Here is an 18293-nt window from a genome sequence, read left to right as displayed (position 1 = left end):
AGAATTTTCTTCCCCATAGTTGTAACTAAAAACAGGACTTCATAAGTCAGAAAGAGAAAGACAAATACCGTATGCTAACACACATATATGGAATTTAAGAAAAAAAAAATGTCATGAAGAACCTAGGGGTAAGACAGGAATAAAGACACAGACCTACTAGAGAATGGACTTGAGGATATGGGGAGGGGGAAGGGTAAGCTGTGACAAAGCGAGAGACAGGCATGGACATATATACACTACCAAACGTAAGGTAGATAGCTAGTGGGAAGCAGCCGCAAGCGGAGATCAGCTTGGTGCTTTGTGATTGCCTGGAGGGGTGGGATAGGGAGGGTGGGAGGGAGGGAGACACAAGAGGGAAGAGATATGGGAACATATGTATATATATAACTGATTCACTTTGTTATAAAGCAGAAACTAACACACCATTGTAAAGCAATTATACTCCAATAAAGATGTAAAAAAAAACAGGACTTCAGCTTCCTGAAGCTTTGATTCTTAAGTTATCAGCACTACGGGGCTCAGAATAATCTCATAATAATTTTAGGATGCCAAAAATCATAAGTTCCACCTTCTCTTTTACATTAATAAAACTTATTTTTTAAATATAAAATAAAAGCCAAAAGTTGTTATTAAACCAAAAGTAAAGTTCATATCTTATCAAAGATCCCATGTCGAGATAGTATAAGTTTTTCTTAATTTAGTACCTAATTTTTTGGCAATTGCATAAGCCTCATCTGGTGACTTAGCCACATGTCCTTTGGGAATGGAGACGCCAGCTTCTTGCAACAATTCCATACTCATGTATTCATGTAGTGAGAGATTCCTTTGCTGTTGCTGCTGTATTTGGAGTCCATGGTTGTTAAGTAATCCAGAACTTCCCAGAACCTAGAGAAATTGGGGACATATTTATACAGAGAGTGATTTAGCAGTAATTCTCGTTAAAAACACCTTCTCAAAATACTTTAGAGTACTCCGTTCTTCAAAACTATAACAAAATTGTTATATTAAGACATCAAAATATAATATTCAGAGTAAATTACAACACAAAACTAAGAGCTAATCTACTAGCTAATATCAAATGTTACCCTTGTAGTTTTAACTATTTCCTCATCACCTCTAGTCCTTATCTTTTATTTGAGCTTTACTACCGTATCTCTAATGATCTACAGAGCATTTCTACCTCAATGCCAAATTTCGCAGATCTAAAACCCATCTCCTATTTCCACCAAATCAAAAATCCTTCCCATCTTTCTTCTCTCCACCCTTCCTCCGGCACCTAACAAATTGCCTGACACTAGAGATAACTGAATGATTTGGTAGCATTAAGCTTTCATGCATTCGAAGCTCAAACCCCTACTTCATCTGTAGTGCACATTGTGGTGTGCTGCCCAGATCCTCCCTTGGGACCAAAGCATTCATAGCCCAGCTGCTGGGAGTGTTGGCAGCTGACAGGTCTCAGCTGAGTCCCCTCACTGGAGCCTCCCTGCCTTAAGTCATACCTCCTTTCCCACTGTCAACCTGCAGCCAATGACTGGCCAATGAGGGTTAAGGGAAGGATGTAAAGACCTGGCACCTCACCCCAATTTGGGACAATTCAGGACCATCCTAGCTGCAGACCTTCCATAGGAAGAGCAGAGGTCCCCAATGCACTGCACCACAGTTCTATGACTCCCTCTATTCAGTCCTCCTTCCTTCACTCTCCCACAGTTGTTGATCCAGAGATCACTTTCTAGTAAACTTCCTCCATGAAACTCTCCATCTAATAGTCTGCAAATTACAGCTCAGAGAACCAATCTGCAACATCATCTTTAATGCATTCCTTCTAAATGATTCCTTTAACTGGTGTCTCCTTTACAAACCCAGTTCAGGTGTATGTCCTTCACAACTGGACTGCGAAAGCTTCCAAGAAAGAAATGCCCTACAAACTTCCCTTTTTCAATCTACGTGAACATTCATTCATTCAAAAACTTACTGAGCACCTAGACACTGGAAATAGTGAGGTGAACCCAACAAAACCCTTGCACCTAAAGCTTACAATCTAGTGTGTATTTGTGTGTCGGGGGGAGGAGGAGGCAGAGACAATAAACAAAATACATCAAACAGTAGTAATAAGAGTAAGGAGATAGAAAATAAAAAAATAAGATGTGCTATTTCATACAGCTGGAGGAGTTTTCTCCACTAAAATATCCCTCAGTAGAGCTGAGTAAGAATTATTTTTTCAAAAAGAAATAAGTAGGAAACAAATAAGGTGTCCCTCTACCAGCTGAATAAGTCACTGATGAAAGACAAATGACTATGAGAGCTGTCAGCCACCGGTGGCAAGGCCACAACAATGAGAATTATTGAAGGAAGGATGCAATCAGGAAGATCTCTAGCATCTATGGTCGCAAAGCTCCACTAAGTCAAAGCGTAGTCTTAGCCCATCATTAACAACACACAGAAACACCTCCCTCCCTTTTTTCAAACTCCTCAATCCTATCAACTTTATATGGCAATATGTAGAACAAATTAAGTGCTATGAAAGCCTTGGAAAACTGCACTGGAATCACACATTTAAATGTTATCCACCCATACATTCCCATTATCTCCACACAGAATACAGAATACTGAAACGTTGTACATACGAAACAGTATCATAAAAACTGAATTCAAAGAAATCTTATACAAAACAGTCTGATTCTTTTTTTTTTTTTTTTTTTGCAGTACGCGGGCCTCTCACTGTTGTGGCCTCTCCCGTTGCGGAGCACAGGCTCCAGACGCGCAGGCTCAGCGGCCATGGCTCACAGGCCCAGCCACTCCACGGCATGTGGGATCTTCCAGGACCGAGGCACGAACCCATATCCCCTGCATCGGCAGGCGGACTCTCAACCACTGTGCCACCAGGGAAGCCCAAAACAGTCTGATTCTTAAAGAGAAAAGTCTGCATCAAAATTACCTGGGAATGCCTCTAAAAATGCAGATTCCAGGGTCCCCCTTTCATCTATAAAATCAGAGCCTCTGGACTGGGCCACAAGAAATCTGCACTTGTAAACAGTTATTCAGCTGATTCTTAAGCACGCTACAGTTTGAGAACCACTAGTCTAACAAATCAATCACATAGAATAGCAAGCTATTTCTGATTCATCTGGTAAGCTAAAATCCTGGATAACATTTCTCTTGGGTAGCTCAATTCCCTGATTTAGTTTCACTTTAATATTAAAAACCAACAACTTCCCAAACTTCAGTATACATCTACCTTGTGAAATCTCATTCCTGGGTATATACTCAACAGAAATGAGTGCTTAATCTATCAAAAGGCATATATAAGAATGCTCATAGCAGGCTTATTCATATAGACAAAAAAATGGAAATGACTCAATTGCCCATCAATAGAAGAATGGGTAAATTGTAGTATATTAATATAATAGAATACTACAGAGCAAAAAAGAAAAAACCTACTGCTCACAAAACAATGGATTAATCTCACAAATATAATTTTAAGGGAAAGAAGACAGACACAAGAATACATACTTATATGATTTCTTTTTATATAGTTCGGACCCAGTCAGAATTAACATACAGTGATGGAAGTCAGAATAAGTGGTTACCTTCTGTTGGTGAGTATTGGTAAAGAGAGTGCCTTCTGAGAGCTAAAAACACTGTATGTATATCTTGATCTGAATGGTGGCTACACCATTATGTACATGGACACCTACGTAAAAATTAATCTAGCTATCCACTGAAGTTGTACATAAATTATGCACTTTGCTGTACATAAACTATACCTCAAAATAATAAAAATAAGGGGGAAAGGGGGAGTACCTAGCATAAGCTTGACGAAAATAGTCATACACTGAAACATTTTTGAATGCCTATATACCAGACACTACCAGGAACACATAAAGAATGAGGCCAACCACAGAGTTCACAGATGTATAAATAAACAGCTGCAACACATATAAGAGCAATCACAGTCACTAAGTGGCACCTAATTAGCTGGACAGACCAGAAAAAAATACCATAGAGGCCTGATCCTAGTTAAAAAAAAAAAAAATCTAACATTTATAGAGGACACTTTGGGGACAACTGGGGAAATGTGAATCTGACTTACACACTAGATATAAGTATTTCAGCAATTTTAAATTTCCTAAGTATGATAACTATATTGTGGTTATTTAGGAGAATGTCCTTATTCTTAAGAGACATACACTGAAACATCTAAGGGTGAAGAAGTGCCATGATACCTGCAACTTACTTTCAAACGGTTCAGCAAAAATAAATGAATATAATTTATACATACATACATATCATATAATTTTTTTAAAGATAAAGCAAATGTGGCATAAAGTTAAATGTAGGTGAAGGCAATACGGGTGTTCAATGTACTGGCTGGAACATACCTATCAGTTTGAAATTTTTCCAAAAAAGGCTGAGGATAAATCCATGATGCAAAACTGTAAGTATAGGGCTTCCCAGGTGGTACAGTGGTTGAGAGTCCGCCTGCCGATGCAGGGGACATGGGTTCGTGCCCCGGTCCGGGAAGATCCCACATGCCGCAGAGCGGCTGGGCCCGTGAGCCATGGCCGCTGAGCCTGCACGTCCGGAGCTTGTGCTCCGCAACGGGAGAGGCCACGACAGTGAGAGGCCCGCGTACAGCAAAAAAAAAAAAAAAAAAAAAGAAAAGAAAAAACTCTAAGTTTATTTTTATGGTTTCTTTCAAATATCTATATGTATTTTCAAATATCTTTATTTACAAAGAATTAGTAGTACTCATAAGGTATTGCTGATAGCTTTTTATACCACTTTAAAGTTTTTTTTAAATATCTGAAATATTTTGATAATCCTTTCCTTGCACCACTAGAAGTTGTAACTTGAAATATCATCAGCTGTGAATTATGTTGGTAATACAAATCACTGCATAATCACAAAGATTCCCACATTTAAGTATTTTTCTTTCCTGATATTATCACTTAGAAGACTCCTACTGCCAAAAGGCCACAAATTCCTGGCCAAATTCCTACCCCACCACCTATCCAATCACATACCTAGTTTAAATAATACTTAGTCAAAAGTGGAAAAATGTAGTTACTGGGGAGTATGATTCACAACAAACAAGAAGATACCTTAAATTATTTAACCTGAACTATTTTTACCAAATATACACTGGACAAAAGATACAGAGAAACTGGAAAAGGGTCAGAGAACTAAACAAAATGTTTAAGAGAATTTGCTAAACTCAGTGGGTGACCTTGAACAAGATTCCTTAGGCCCTGCACCTCTATGTCCCCATGTACAAAAGCACGAGGTTAGACCCAATTTTCACTGCAGCACCATTTACAATAGCCAAGACGTGGAAGCAACCTAAATGTCCATCGAAAGACGAATGGATAAAGAAGATGTGGTACACATATACAATGAAATACTACTCAGCCATAAAAAAAGAATGAAATAATGCCATTTGCAGCAACATGGATGGACCTAAAGATTATCATACTAAGTGAAGTCTGTCAGACAGAGAGAGACAAATACCATATCATATCACTTACATGCGGAATCTAAAAAACAAAAAAATTGATACAAATGAACTTATTTACAAAACAGAAACAGACTCACAGACACAGAAAACAAACTTATGGTTACCAAAGGCGAAACGTTGGGGGTGGGGGTGGGGGAGGTGGAGCGATAAATTAGGAGATAGGGATTGACATATACACACTACTATATATAAAATAGATAATCAATAAGGACCTACTGTATAGCACAGGGAACTCTACTCAATATTCTGTAATAACTTGTATGGGAAGAGAGTTTGAAAAATAATGGATATATGTATAAATGAATCACTTAGCTGTACACCTGAATCTAACACAACACTGTAAATTAACTATACTCCAATATAAGACAAAAATTAAATTTAAAAAAAAGCAAGGGGTTAGACTAAGGTGATTCCAAACTCTAAAGCTATATTACTTAATGTGAGGGTGGAAGAGAAGGTGTTTAAGACAATATAATAGGCATCTCTATATGGAGAGATAAAGACTTTTAAAGGTAAATTTCCAAAAGTATAAAAACAATGTTAAGAATGGAAACATATTTGTTCACCAAAGTCTCATTTTCTAAAAACTAGACAGCCCCCTTTAAGACCCATAAGAGGGAAGTTCAAGGCCAAAAAAGTATCACTTCTCCTATTAAGAAGCAAACTCACAGAATTCACTAGGTTGAAAGTATGAATAGCTTTAAAAAGAAAAAAAAAAGTCTAAATCAATTCATTTACGACATGTCTGAGGTCACTTCAGAACACAACCTAAAATTCTGGAATTGACTTAGGAAGCTAATCATGCCCTTCCACAAGTTTATCAGTGTCAATGTTGGAAAGAATTAATTCTTGTGCTCTAGGAAAAACCGTAGAGCAGATTCAAGCACACAGGTTTTAGAGCCAGACACTTCTGGAATTAAGCCTCAGCTATGACCTCACCTGCTTGGTGACCTAGACCAAATTACTCGTTCTCTTAGCCAAGGTTTCTCCATCAATGATGTGGAAATTAATGACTGACTTACAGTGTTGCTGAAAAGCCTACTGAGAGATTACATGTAAAATGCTTGGCACAGTCCCTGGCCTACAATAAATGCTCCAACTGAGCCCTCCTACAACCAAGTTCCCTTACTGAACTTATGATTAATCTCTCTACCCAAAAGCTTATTCCCTTTCTTGTCCCCTCCAACTTCAATCCTGTGCTAACTGAACACTGATCAACCAGAGTCAAATGACTAAAATTGCTGTGTTGATAACATCATTAATGCACTAAAACTGCTATTGCAGATACCATCATTAAAGTACAAACTCAGGTTGTTTCTCCAGGGCAAGACGAGCTAATAGGCCCCCAAGCCATGGACCATTTGGCCAGAGAACCATAAACAGGAGACAACCTGACCCTCTGAAACTAGAATTAAGAAATGTCACAGAAGTTACACAAGCCAATGATTAATCCCAGCTTCTTTGTTCTTCCCCTTTAAAAACAACTCCTAACTCAAAGACCAAGTTGTAGTGGATTTGTGTCTTGTCTCACACTCCCTTGCTTGGCGCGCTGCAAATAAACGCTTACTTTGCTGCAAACAACCCCTGACAGTTTCGCTTTCTGTGCCACGGGCACACAAGCCCTTGCTCCGTTACTTACACACTTACACACACACACACCCTGCGTCTATCATAAACACACACACACATATCCTGCGTCTATTATACACACACACACACGCACACACCCTGCGTCTATTATACTATATTCCATGCAAAAATGAAGTGATCCAAAAGACTATCTTATTTCCCCAGTTGGTAAGCTGGTAAACATCATGTCATTACCGCTATTAAACAGAACAGTACACCACTACTTGGCGGAGATGGGAAACTTCCCGGCCTCGTCCCAGAAAAGGCCAGTCAGCAAGCACGGCTGGTTCTGTGAAGCCACTCCTACGTGTGACAGCTTCCAAGAGACACAAAAGTACATCTGAAGGGCATTTTCCCCCTCCCCAAAGAGGGGCCGCAGAAACCTCGGCCCACCGCGCCGGACGCCGGAGCAGCAGGAGAAAGCGTCCGGCCGCCACCTCTCCACACGGAGCCCACCCTGGCTCCCCGCCGCCCCCTCAATAACTGGGTGAGCAGCCCTCGCCAGAATGCTGGAGCTCCTCGCAAACTTAAGCCTGGAACAGAAAAGCGCAAACAAGAGCCCGCTCGCAGTCCTGGCGGGCAGCACTCCCGGGCAAGCCGCCCGCCGGCTCGGCGGGGCACCCCCTGATACCCAATGTCACCGACTGCGGAGTGACCCCGAACCGGGCCCCGGACCCCCTCACACCTCGCCCACAGGAGCCAGTCCCCCACCTCGCCCTTTCTCCTGCCGACCCTCAAAGCGAGGGCGGGCTGGGCCGCAATACCTGGGCAGCGGCCCGCAGCGCCGTCCGGGACCGGTGGCTCCTAAGGGTGGCGGCAGCCAAGAGCCGGCTGTAGAACATGGAGGCCGCCATTTCTGAGTCCGACCCAGGCTCCTGGGCGCCGCGCGCAGACGCAGAAGCTCTAGGCGGCTGCCGACGCAGCGGCTCCCGACACGCGGACCGCCCCTGGCCCCGCCCATGGGGCGGAGTCTAGGGTTAACTGCTGCGGCGGCTCGCCCCAGGCAGGCAAAGCAGGAATTGCTCCTGAGAAGCTGGGCTTGGCGGGCGTAGAGCAAACTTCGACCTTTGTAACTGTTCACCGCAGCCTCAATAAACGACCTTCGGCCATCGCTCAGCAACCTGAAGTTTTCCTAGCGAAATGTAATAGGGAGACGACTAGCGCCACCACCTGTGTGATCTTAAGTTCTCTGAGCCTCAGGTGCCTCATCTCTTTAAGATTCAGAAAATAAGAACTGCATGTCGGTTTTGTGCCAAACACTGCAGTTGAGCTTTGGGATACAGCAGTGAGTAAAACAGAGCGGTTCTGTCCTCTAAGAGAAGATGCTCAGCCACTGGTTACTGAGAACTGTTGCCGGGAGACACCTCTCAGCTCTGAGGAACTGCTCCAAAAATGTAAGGGAGGAGCCAGGTTGTACAGGAGTTTTTTGGTGGGGAAAAAAAAAACATGTAGTCGAACGTAAAAGGATCACTGCTAATCACAAAGAGCAGACATCTCAAGTTAATGATTTTAGTGCCTTTCTAGGTATGGGAAGATGCAAGGATCTGGGTTCGTTGAAATTATTCCTCAGAAATGCATCTTAACTAACTAGGACCAGTATCCAGAGCACAGAATGCTTCCTGTTTTTCTCCATCCTGAATTCCCCTCGGGGCACACCCAGGAGAGGAGGTGTGTGTGTCCGGGGCTCCGGTGGCTGATGATGGCTTGATCCTTGAGTAAGTGGAATGGGGGACAACATTCGCTATCCACATTACCAACCCAGAAGATGTATCAGAATCACCTGGGAAGCTTTTTTAAAAAATACTTTCACCAGAACCCATCTAAGGAGTGGAGTCAGGGCATCTGTATTTCTTAGAGTTCTGCAGGTGAATCACATGCACACATTGTGCATGGAAAACCCTGAGATGACATGTGCCCCACCAAAGAGTTGACCACTGGACAAATGACTGGGTGCCTATTCTGCTCTGAACAGTGAGCTTTAAAATGTGTCAAAGCGATTTCTGTGGGCAAGATCTTAACCTAAGAGTAAGTGGGCGTTGCTGACAGACATTAGCCAGGCTCTGGCACCTACCTCTGATGCACAGTGACCCGATCCACAGAACAGCACTGTGCAAAGAAAAAGTGAATCTAAAACAAGCAGCCTATTGAATTAGGGAATGGAAAGGAGCTTTTTGCATCCCCCCTTCCCCCCCCCCCACCCAAATCTCTTAGGTTCTTAAAGGTAGGACTTTCTCAAAGACTTTATTGTTTCATTGACACTCATGCGGGGACTGATCTCAAGGCTCCTTTCATCGCTAATTGATATTTTGTGCAGTTTGAAACAGGAAGAGGGGAAACAGACATTAGCAGTTCATATGTCTCTTGCTCCACCTTTCTACTGCCCAATCTAACCAATCAAATAAAATCTGGATAATGTCCCAAAACCCAGCATTGAGACCTACCGGTTTCTGTTAGGAACAGCTATCCCATCAGATACGAATAGAGCTTATACTTATTTTCAAGCCAGCTCTTTTTAATTGACAGTAGACACAGTAGTTGAGCTACCAAGTACCACCAACCATCTGAGTCCAAGGCCAGCTATTTAAAGGGCACGTGGGTAAACCCAGAATAAGTCAGCATACTAAAATAAGATGTAATGCTATAGCCCGGCTAGGATCCTGACTGGGTTAACTTGGCTTCACAAGCTTCACGTCGGTCATAGGTGATTCATTAAAGAAAACATCTCCACTGCCGTGCCCTCTGCAATACTAGCTCAAAAACGAGAACAGCAACAGCAGAAGTAGGGAATAGGAGGAGTGAGAGAGAGCACATGCAGGTCCCATGGGCCCCAGCTCCTTTGGAAGTGTAGGCAAGGAGGTGGCAGCAAACTCGTCCCACAGCATTTCTTGGCTGTGCTCAGAGCTCTGTACCTCTAGATAGGTAGGCAAAATGATGATGGGCGTCATACCTGCTAAGTGCTTCACCACTACACAACGAGCCTTAAAAAATAAAATCATTTTATCAAGAAACTACTTTTTGCACAGCAAAAACTTGTGCAGTCCTTATCTACAAGGATCTTAGAAACTAGTAATGAGCAGTAAAGGATAGCAGAGTGTGATTAAGGAAAATAGACGCTGAGGTCTTGGTTTGCTTTTTTTTTTTAAGTTGGGAGAGGTAGGAGGGAGAATCCTTGAGGAAGAGGGGAGAGGAAGAATTGTTCTTCGGGTACAATGGCATTCCTATCCTTAACCTTTAGTCTCCCACTTTGTCTGTCTCTTCCTTTTACTAGGTGATTAATGGTAGGATGGTATGCAGGAAGAAAGGCAAAAGAAATTTCCTGAGGGAAATTTAATTTTAATTTTTAAATTAAAATTTTCACAGTTTTTTAAAAACATTAAAGGTTTACACCCTCTACATTTCAATGCCCAGAGCAAAGCCTTAGCTAAACTGTCCTATTGTTAACTATAGAATTAATACAATTACAAAGTGCTGTAGAAACAACTTGCAACATATCTGCTTACCCCAAACTTCTGAGGGCTAAGATGAATAACAGCCATCTACTGAACACTTAGTTTCTAGTGCCAGATTCTTACATCCATTTTCTTTCTTTTTTCTTTTTTTCCCCATCCTTTATTTTGCCGTGAGACATTTTCAGAATTCTCTGGTTTTCATCTTACTCCATTTTACACATCCAACCTCTGCAAGAGAAAGAAACTAACCAGATATATACAGTCCCTTGAACTAAAGTTTGGGGGTGAAGGAAGATCAGTAACACAACATGGGACAGCTGGATGTTTACACAAGATTTCTCTTAGTTCTCTTGAAGCCTCAGAAATGGTAGAAGGAGAAACCTCATCTAGCCCACCCTTGAATGGCAGTGGCAACAGAGAGAGAAACATACATTTGCATATTAATCCTCACAACAAATCCTGCATTTTACATAAAGGAAAACTGAGGCTCAGAAACAGTAAGTAACTTGCCCAGTGTCACAGCTTTTACTTGGCTGTTGCAGCACAATATTTGAACCCAATTCTGGGTGGCAGGATGAGAATTTGAGATTCAAATTCAAACAACTGAGATTCAAATCTTCTTCTTTAATCCTTTACCTTTCACACCATTTAGATAAAAGTATTCATCACCTAAAGAAAAAAATGATAGTGCAGACCAGCAGAGGACAGGTTTTGAATTGCAAGTTTAAGAGCCTTGAATTGCAAGAGACTGAACTTTAAGTCAAAGTCCAGTAGGACTCAAGGAAGGTTTATGCCTCAGAAATAGAATTGGAATTACCTTGCCCCTCGAGACAATGGGCAGGAGAGTAGAAGGGAAGCAAGACACTGTCTGGTGGTTCCTTGAGGAAGGTCCCCTTGCTGTGTACTTGCCAATGCCACTGTCTCCAGGACAAAAGGCAATTCCACCCCCAAAGAGATTCTGGAATCTAAAACAAGGAGCACTGGAGGGAGATTCAAAATCCCTTGAGTACAGGGATGGCACAGGGGTGGAAACCTCTGGCAGGCTGGTGCACCCCTGCAGATGGAGCTGAATAATATTCTCAGGATTTGCGAAAGTCTACAAGGGCTTTCTGAACCCTTGAGAGTTATGTTGACAAGCATGGAGAGCCAGCAGGCCAGAACAAGAAAGGATAGACCTGTAAGGAGAAATGACCCAGAGCATACAAGAAGAGGGTGTATCAGTGTATGCCAGCTTAGTTAAGTATATGCCAAGGACTAGATGTTCCCTGCTGATCTGTCCTGCACGTATCTCCTGGATCTAAAGAGGAGGGAGAGAGAGAGATCCTAATTTAACAAAGGGTAAGTTTCTGGCACTGATGCAATAACAGTTAATAATAGAATTCAAATTCAAATGTAGAAAAATATACAAATATTTTCATAAACATGAATATATGGAATGAACTTGGAATCACTGCACCGCTGGTTCTCAACCTTGGCTGCCCCTAGCATCACGTGGAGAGCTTTTAAAAATACCTTTACTTGGGCCCCACCACCAAAGAGTCTAATTCAGTTGTCCAGGGTGGGTCCTAGAGTGGTATTTTGTAAAAGTTCCCCTAATATCTCTGATAAGCACCCAAAGGTGACAATCACTTCTGTCTTGCTCTTTCTATGATCCTCTCTGTCTCACTGAGGGAAGGAGCTCAGCAAGGGAGGAGGCATCCGCGGATGAGCATTGGATTTAAAGTCAATAGACCTGGATTTGAATTCCAGTTTGGCCACCTGCTAGCAGTATGGTCTTAAACAAGGTTTTTACTCTCCCTGAGTTTCAGGTTCTACATTTGTAAACGTGGGTGTATTCACTTCCAATAGCTGCTGTAACACATTGCCACAAACTTGGTGGCTTTAAAACAACAGACATTAATCCTCAGTTCTGAAACCAGAAGCCCAAAATCCTTATCATTGGGCCAAATTGAAGGTGTCAGCAGGGACATGCTCCGTCTGGAAGATTTAGGGGAAAATCTGTTCCTTGACTTTTCCAGCTTCTGGTGGATACTGGCACTTCTTAGCCTGTAGCCACGTTACTTCAACCTCTGCCTCCTTCTCTTCTATCTGTGTCAAATCTCCTTCTGCTTTTCTCTTATAAGGATACATGTACATTTAGGGCCAACCATAATCCGGAATGATCTCCTCATCTCAAAATCTTAGTTTAATCTATAAATGATAGTTACATGAATTGTGTATCAACAGTTATAATTGGAGATGGCAAGAAGTAAGGGTGCTTGGTAAGTAACAATTGGTTGGGGTCCAAAATAGTGGCATAGTTACAAGGGAAGACCTCGAGACCATAAGTTTGCAGCTGGCAGGCGTTATTCTGAATACAGCTGGTGGTGTCCTTAGGTCTGGTACAGTTCAAAGAAAGTTCAGGTTTTCCGTGATGCAGAGATGTATCTGAGACCAGATTCTCAATGGCCGCCCGACTCTATTTCTGTCTACCTGAACTGTGATTACTCCATGATAATTTCAATTTGTCATCAGAACATGCACCTTTTGTGAGTGCACTAATCACACACATGTGATACAATGAAAAGGACACAATTATGCATGCATCTAGCATGTGGATAATAGTGTGGAATATAGAGCTAGACTGCCTGGACACAAATCCTGGCTTTACCACTTTATGACTTTGGGAAAGTTTCTTCAACTTTTCATGCCTCAGTTTCTCTACCTTTAAAATAGATGTACAGGGACTACTCTGGCGGTCCAGTGGTTAAGACTCCACATTTCCAATGCAGGGGGCGCAGTTTCAATCCCTGGTCTGGGAACTAAGATCCCACATGCCTTGTGGCCAAAAATACACACACACACACACACACACAATAGTGAAAAAAAATAAGTGTACATCAATACCAGCCCTAAAGTCATCATGTAAATGAAATGAGTTAAATTGGGTAAAAGTACTTGAAATAGTGGCTGGAGTAAGTGCTCAACAAATGTTAGCCCAAATTGTGAAGGAACATGAAAAAAATACAAAGTTAATAGTTCTGGAATCCAGATCTATTTCTGGTAGGATGGTCTCTATTGAAAAATGGATTATATTTTATTTTCTCCCCCCAAATAGGAGAAGAGTGGTACCAGGGTACTACAAGATTAAACAATGCTATGTTTTTCTGTGTTTAGTTATTAAGTAGAGCCGCCTGTTATAAATAACTCTACTCCCATTGTCTTCAGTGCTCTTTGCCCTTCCCCTAGGCAGTATTAAGGGCAAGTTAACTTGAGGTTTCACCTAATAGAGAAACCCAAGGAGCAAGATGACTAGTAAAACCAGAAATGTGAGTTAGTGGGAAAGAGCATACAATACAAAAAATGCCCAAGAAGATAAAAAGGGAATCCAGTCTCCCTCCTCTCCAGCCCCTGCCCAACACACACACACACACACACACACACACACACACACACACACACACACACACACACATATACATACAGGGTAAATGGCAGAAGTCACAGCAAGAACAGTATTTGTCTTTCCTCCATCCCCCACCCTGATACAATGAGGGTGTGATGATAGGAAGAGGCTGAAACTAGAACAGTGTGCAGTGATGTTTTGGGAGAAGAATTTCCTTGTGAGCTGAATGTCTGTCAAAAATGTACACTTTTGAGGGCTTCCCTGGTGGCCCAGTGGTTGAGAGTCCACCTGCCGATGCAGGGGACGCGGGTTCGTGCCCCAGTCCGGGAAGATCCCACATGCCACGGAGCGGCTGGGCCGGTGAGCCATGGCCGCTGAGCCTGTGCGTCCAGAGCCTGTGCTCCGCAACGGGAGAGGCCACAACAGTGAGAGGCCCGCGTACTGCAAAAAAAAAAAAAAAAAGTACACGTTTGAAACCAGCTTAGCTCACTAGAATGGCTGTTTCTCATGTGGTTCTTTGAGTGTAGGAAAATAAAATCTTCCAAGGGAGTATCTGCCATAGTGATCTTTGTCTTCTGTTAAGTTGTCCTAGGACTCCAAAGAGCAAAAAGTAATTTTTTAAGATGCAGGGGAGGGGAGGATCTGGCAATGGTAACAGATTTTTCCCATTACCTAGCAATGTAAACTTGGGGCAGTCAAGTAACCACCTCATGCTTCAGATTCTTATGTGTAACATGAGAGAATGGGCTAGGTATCCTCTGGGTTCCCTTCTGGGTACTAAAGTGCTCCCATTCTGTAAACCATCATAAATTATCCCTTATTCCCCCAACAACCAACACAGGACAAACTAAAGTTGTTTCCTCAAATCCAAGGCTTTCCAAACCCCTGCTAGCTCTCCTTTGTTTCTTTAACAAATTCGGAAAAGCTACACCAAAGTATTAGATGTTACAAATGATCATTCTTTTTCCTGACCAGCCTGCCCTGTGATCTGTCAGAGAAAACAATGCCCCACTCCTGAGAGACATTGTCCAAGGAGAACGGCACACCTAGGTGGAGATAGGTATTGAATATAGAAAATGAGTTCTCTTTCCTGTGCAAACATGACAGTGCCAACTGAAAGTAGAGCATACTGTCCATCCTCTGGCCATGATGCTAGTCGCTACAACAGGCCTGAGGCCCTTATTAGTTGAGGTATGCATTTGCAAGATTGCTGGCCAGGTTTAGGTATGCAATTCTTGGCTATGTACCAGGGCTAAACTAGATACTCATTCATTCATTTATTCATTCATTTAGTGCCCATCCAAGCAGAGCAATGTCGTAGTGAAGAGCATGGACTACAAAGCCAGACAACCTGGGCTACAATTTCAGCTCTACCATTAAAATCCATGTGATGCCAATTAAGATGTTAAAAAAGAAATCCATGTGATGCTGGACATTAACTTCTCTGTGCCTCAGTGTCTTCATTGACAAGCTGAGGATGACTGCTGAGTACCTACTTCAGTGGATTGTCATGAGGGCCAAATAAATTCATAAATATTTAGCATTTACAACAGTGCTTGGCACATAGCTCTCAAAATATATTACTTATTATTGTTGTCATTATTATTATTATTATTATTTTTGGCCACACCATGCAGTATGCGGGATCTTAATTCCCTCACCAGGGATCGAACCCATGCCCCCTGCAGTGGGAGCTCGGAGTCTTAACCACTGGACCACCAGGGAAATCCCTGTTATCATTACTCTTATTTGTAGGTCCTAAGTTTCCAAATAAATAAACCACTTAGGAATTACATGATTATGCTTAGAATATAGAACATAAGCAGGAGGGTTTTGTCTTTTTCATTACCATAGGATGTTTATGAGTCAATTACATATTTTGGACACTCAATAAATGTTCACTGAATAAGTCAATGACCTAATTAATGAAATTAATCTAAAATTAGACAGCAGGTTAGCCAGGCACATGGATAATTTTCAGATTGTTGATTTGAATGTAAATATCAATTTTTAGTTTAAGAATTTTATCTTGAAATTAACTGGTAAAGGAAACTTGTCATTTTAATTTCTTGTCTTTTTATTATCTGAGCAAGAATTTTATAAAGCTTACTCTGATAAATAGTAGAACATTTCATCATGGCATTGCAAGGCCTTGGGTAAGTGCATTATAACCAAAGTGTTTCAAAGTGTGATCCAAGCATTGGGAAAAATTGTTAAGAAATGGTTTGCAGCCATCCTATCTATTGGTCAGGAATTGTTCATAGAATTTATGCATCAAGTGAAACAGAAGTATCATTTCTATGATATTCTATCAAATCTATAGAAGCTAGTATATACCTGAATTAATTGTTGCATCTTCTGCGTTACCTTTCTGAGGTTGTATCTAACTTTGATAAATGAAATAATACTCATCAGTTGATGTGAGCAGGCATTTGAAAATAAATTCCTTCAGACCTTAAATTTAATTTTAATTATTGTAGATTGACCTGTAGCACTCTAACACATTTGTATAATTAGTGCACTAAAAGGAAAAAGAAGACAAACAACCCCATTGAAAAACGGACAAAAGAGGCTTACTTAATCCTCACTGGAGTGTGGGGTATCAAAATTGTACCTACATCCTATTCTAAATAAGCCTTGAAATAATTTCTTTGTTTAGGAAAGCTTATCTAAAATCGCTCCATAAGACAGTTCCAGCTGGTTTTAAAAGGTGAAATCCATCTCATTAACATGAAGAATGGCTTCCCTTTGGCTACTGGCCATGGTCAAGGGCTGTTGTACTCTTCGGCCCATTGCACCCTAAGTGAAGGATACAGAAGTGAAGGGAAAGCCTCCAATGTCTACTCCATTTTCTATGAATAGTAACAATGCCAGCTGGTGTGAGTCGTAACTCCTTGGCTCCGGTCCTGATAAGGATCAAGATTTCCAAAGGAGGTAAGTTTATAATCATTGTAAGAATCTAGGCTAGCTATGCAAAGCAGACTAAACCAGCAATTCTCAAACTTTTTGGTCTCAGAATGCTTTTACACCCTTAAAGTTGGTGAGGATCCCAAAGAGTCTTTGTTGATGTGGTTATATCTATCAATGTTTACCATCTTAATTTTGATTTAACTGAGAAAATTTAGATTTACTTTAAAAATAACTATAATGACCTATTGCATGTTAACATAAATAGTGTACTTTTTTGTGAAAAATAACTGTTTCCAAAACAGAAAACATTAGTGAGAAGAGTGGCATTTACATTTTTTGCAAATCTCTTTAATGGCTGGCTTAATAGAAGACATGAAACAGCAAGATTCTCATATCTGTTTCTGCATTCCGTCTGCTGCAATATGTGTTTTGGTTGAAGTGTATGAAGAAAATATGTACAGATATGTAGTTGGGTAAGAGGGGAGTATTTTACTAGCCTTTTCAGATAATTATGGATACTTGTCTTTGACACTGTACTGAAACTCAACAAGTGGTAGTTTCTTAAAGATGTGCTGCAACGTACAATCTGAAACTATATCAACAAACTTTTCAGCCTGTCATTTTGAAATCCACTGATCTATTGTAAATGTTGAAAGAATCTTTACCCATGCATGACTTTGTACCAGTATGTATTGATCATTTGAAAAAGTATTTGTTCACTGAGCTATGTAGCATTTGCAAATATTGACGTATTCATTATGAAATATTTTTACAATGACATTTGTTCATATCACCACTTATTTCATCAGAAAAGCCTTTAAATATTGGGAAGCTGTCCAGCTCAGGGTGGCAGATAAGAAGTTTTCCAAAATTCTAATTTGAAAGCTTGAATTGTAGGATTTTAACAACAAAGAGTATCAGTTGTTTACCTTGAAGTGACAGGTTCACTTCATTCATTTTTGAGACAATATGTACTAAATACCCAAATCTGAAAATCGCTGTTTGTCTATCACTCCTTCCTTGAAGTAAAACTGATGAGCCACAAAAAAAAGCTGCTAGTTCAGCTCACAGCCCCATTCCCACAATTGCTTTTCCTCAAGACAACCATCATTCTCCCGCTGCAGCAAAAAGCACTTCATGAACACATCCCATTTCATCACACAGAATATTAAAAAGACATGTACTCGTGGGTTGAGTTTTAACGAAATTAATAGTTTTTACTGCTTCATCAAGGATGTTCTCAAGGCTTGTGCTTTCTTGTTTTAATAATAACATGTGTGTCATGGTGAAGAATTAAAAGACTAATGACTATCGTTATGGTTTTGTGCCAAAACCTTGATTCTTACTAAGTTCTAAAAGTTTTAACCACCATAGCTTTTGATCAACACTGCAGATATCAGCACAA

General features: G+C 41.0%; 1 protein-coding gene across 3 annotated transcripts in view; it reads right to left on the bottom strand.

Annotated features, from left to right (window-relative positions):
- The window catches only part of SUCLA2 (succinate-CoA ligase ADP-forming subunit beta), a 78241-nt gene that overhangs the window by 40558 nt on the left and 19390 nt on the right, over positions 1 to 18293 (bottom strand). The window contains exons 1-2 of one of the 3 annotated variants that reach the window (XM_079903449.1): positions 7909 to 8070; positions 705 to 885 (exon numbers count right to left, since the gene is read on the bottom strand). In XM_079903449.1, the coding sequence (XP_079759575.1) occupies positions 705 to 885; positions 7909 to 7998 (271 nt within the window). In that variant the 5' untranslated portion in view covers positions 7999 to 8070. Of the gene's footprint in view, positions 1 to 704; positions 886 to 7908; positions 8071 to 18293 lie in introns of those variants that run through there. The other 2 variants (XM_079903448.1, XM_079903450.1) reach the window with 2 other exon arrangements.

Source organism: Stenella coeruleoalba (genome assembly GCF_951394435.1).
Source record: "Stenella coeruleoalba genome assembly, chromosome: 18".
Taxonomy (NCBI): Eukaryota; Metazoa; Chordata; class Mammalia; order Artiodactyla; family Delphinidae; genus Stenella; species Stenella coeruleoalba.
The sequence above is the reverse complement of the archived record's forward strand: the minus strand, read 5'-3'. Positions and strand labels throughout refer to the sequence as shown.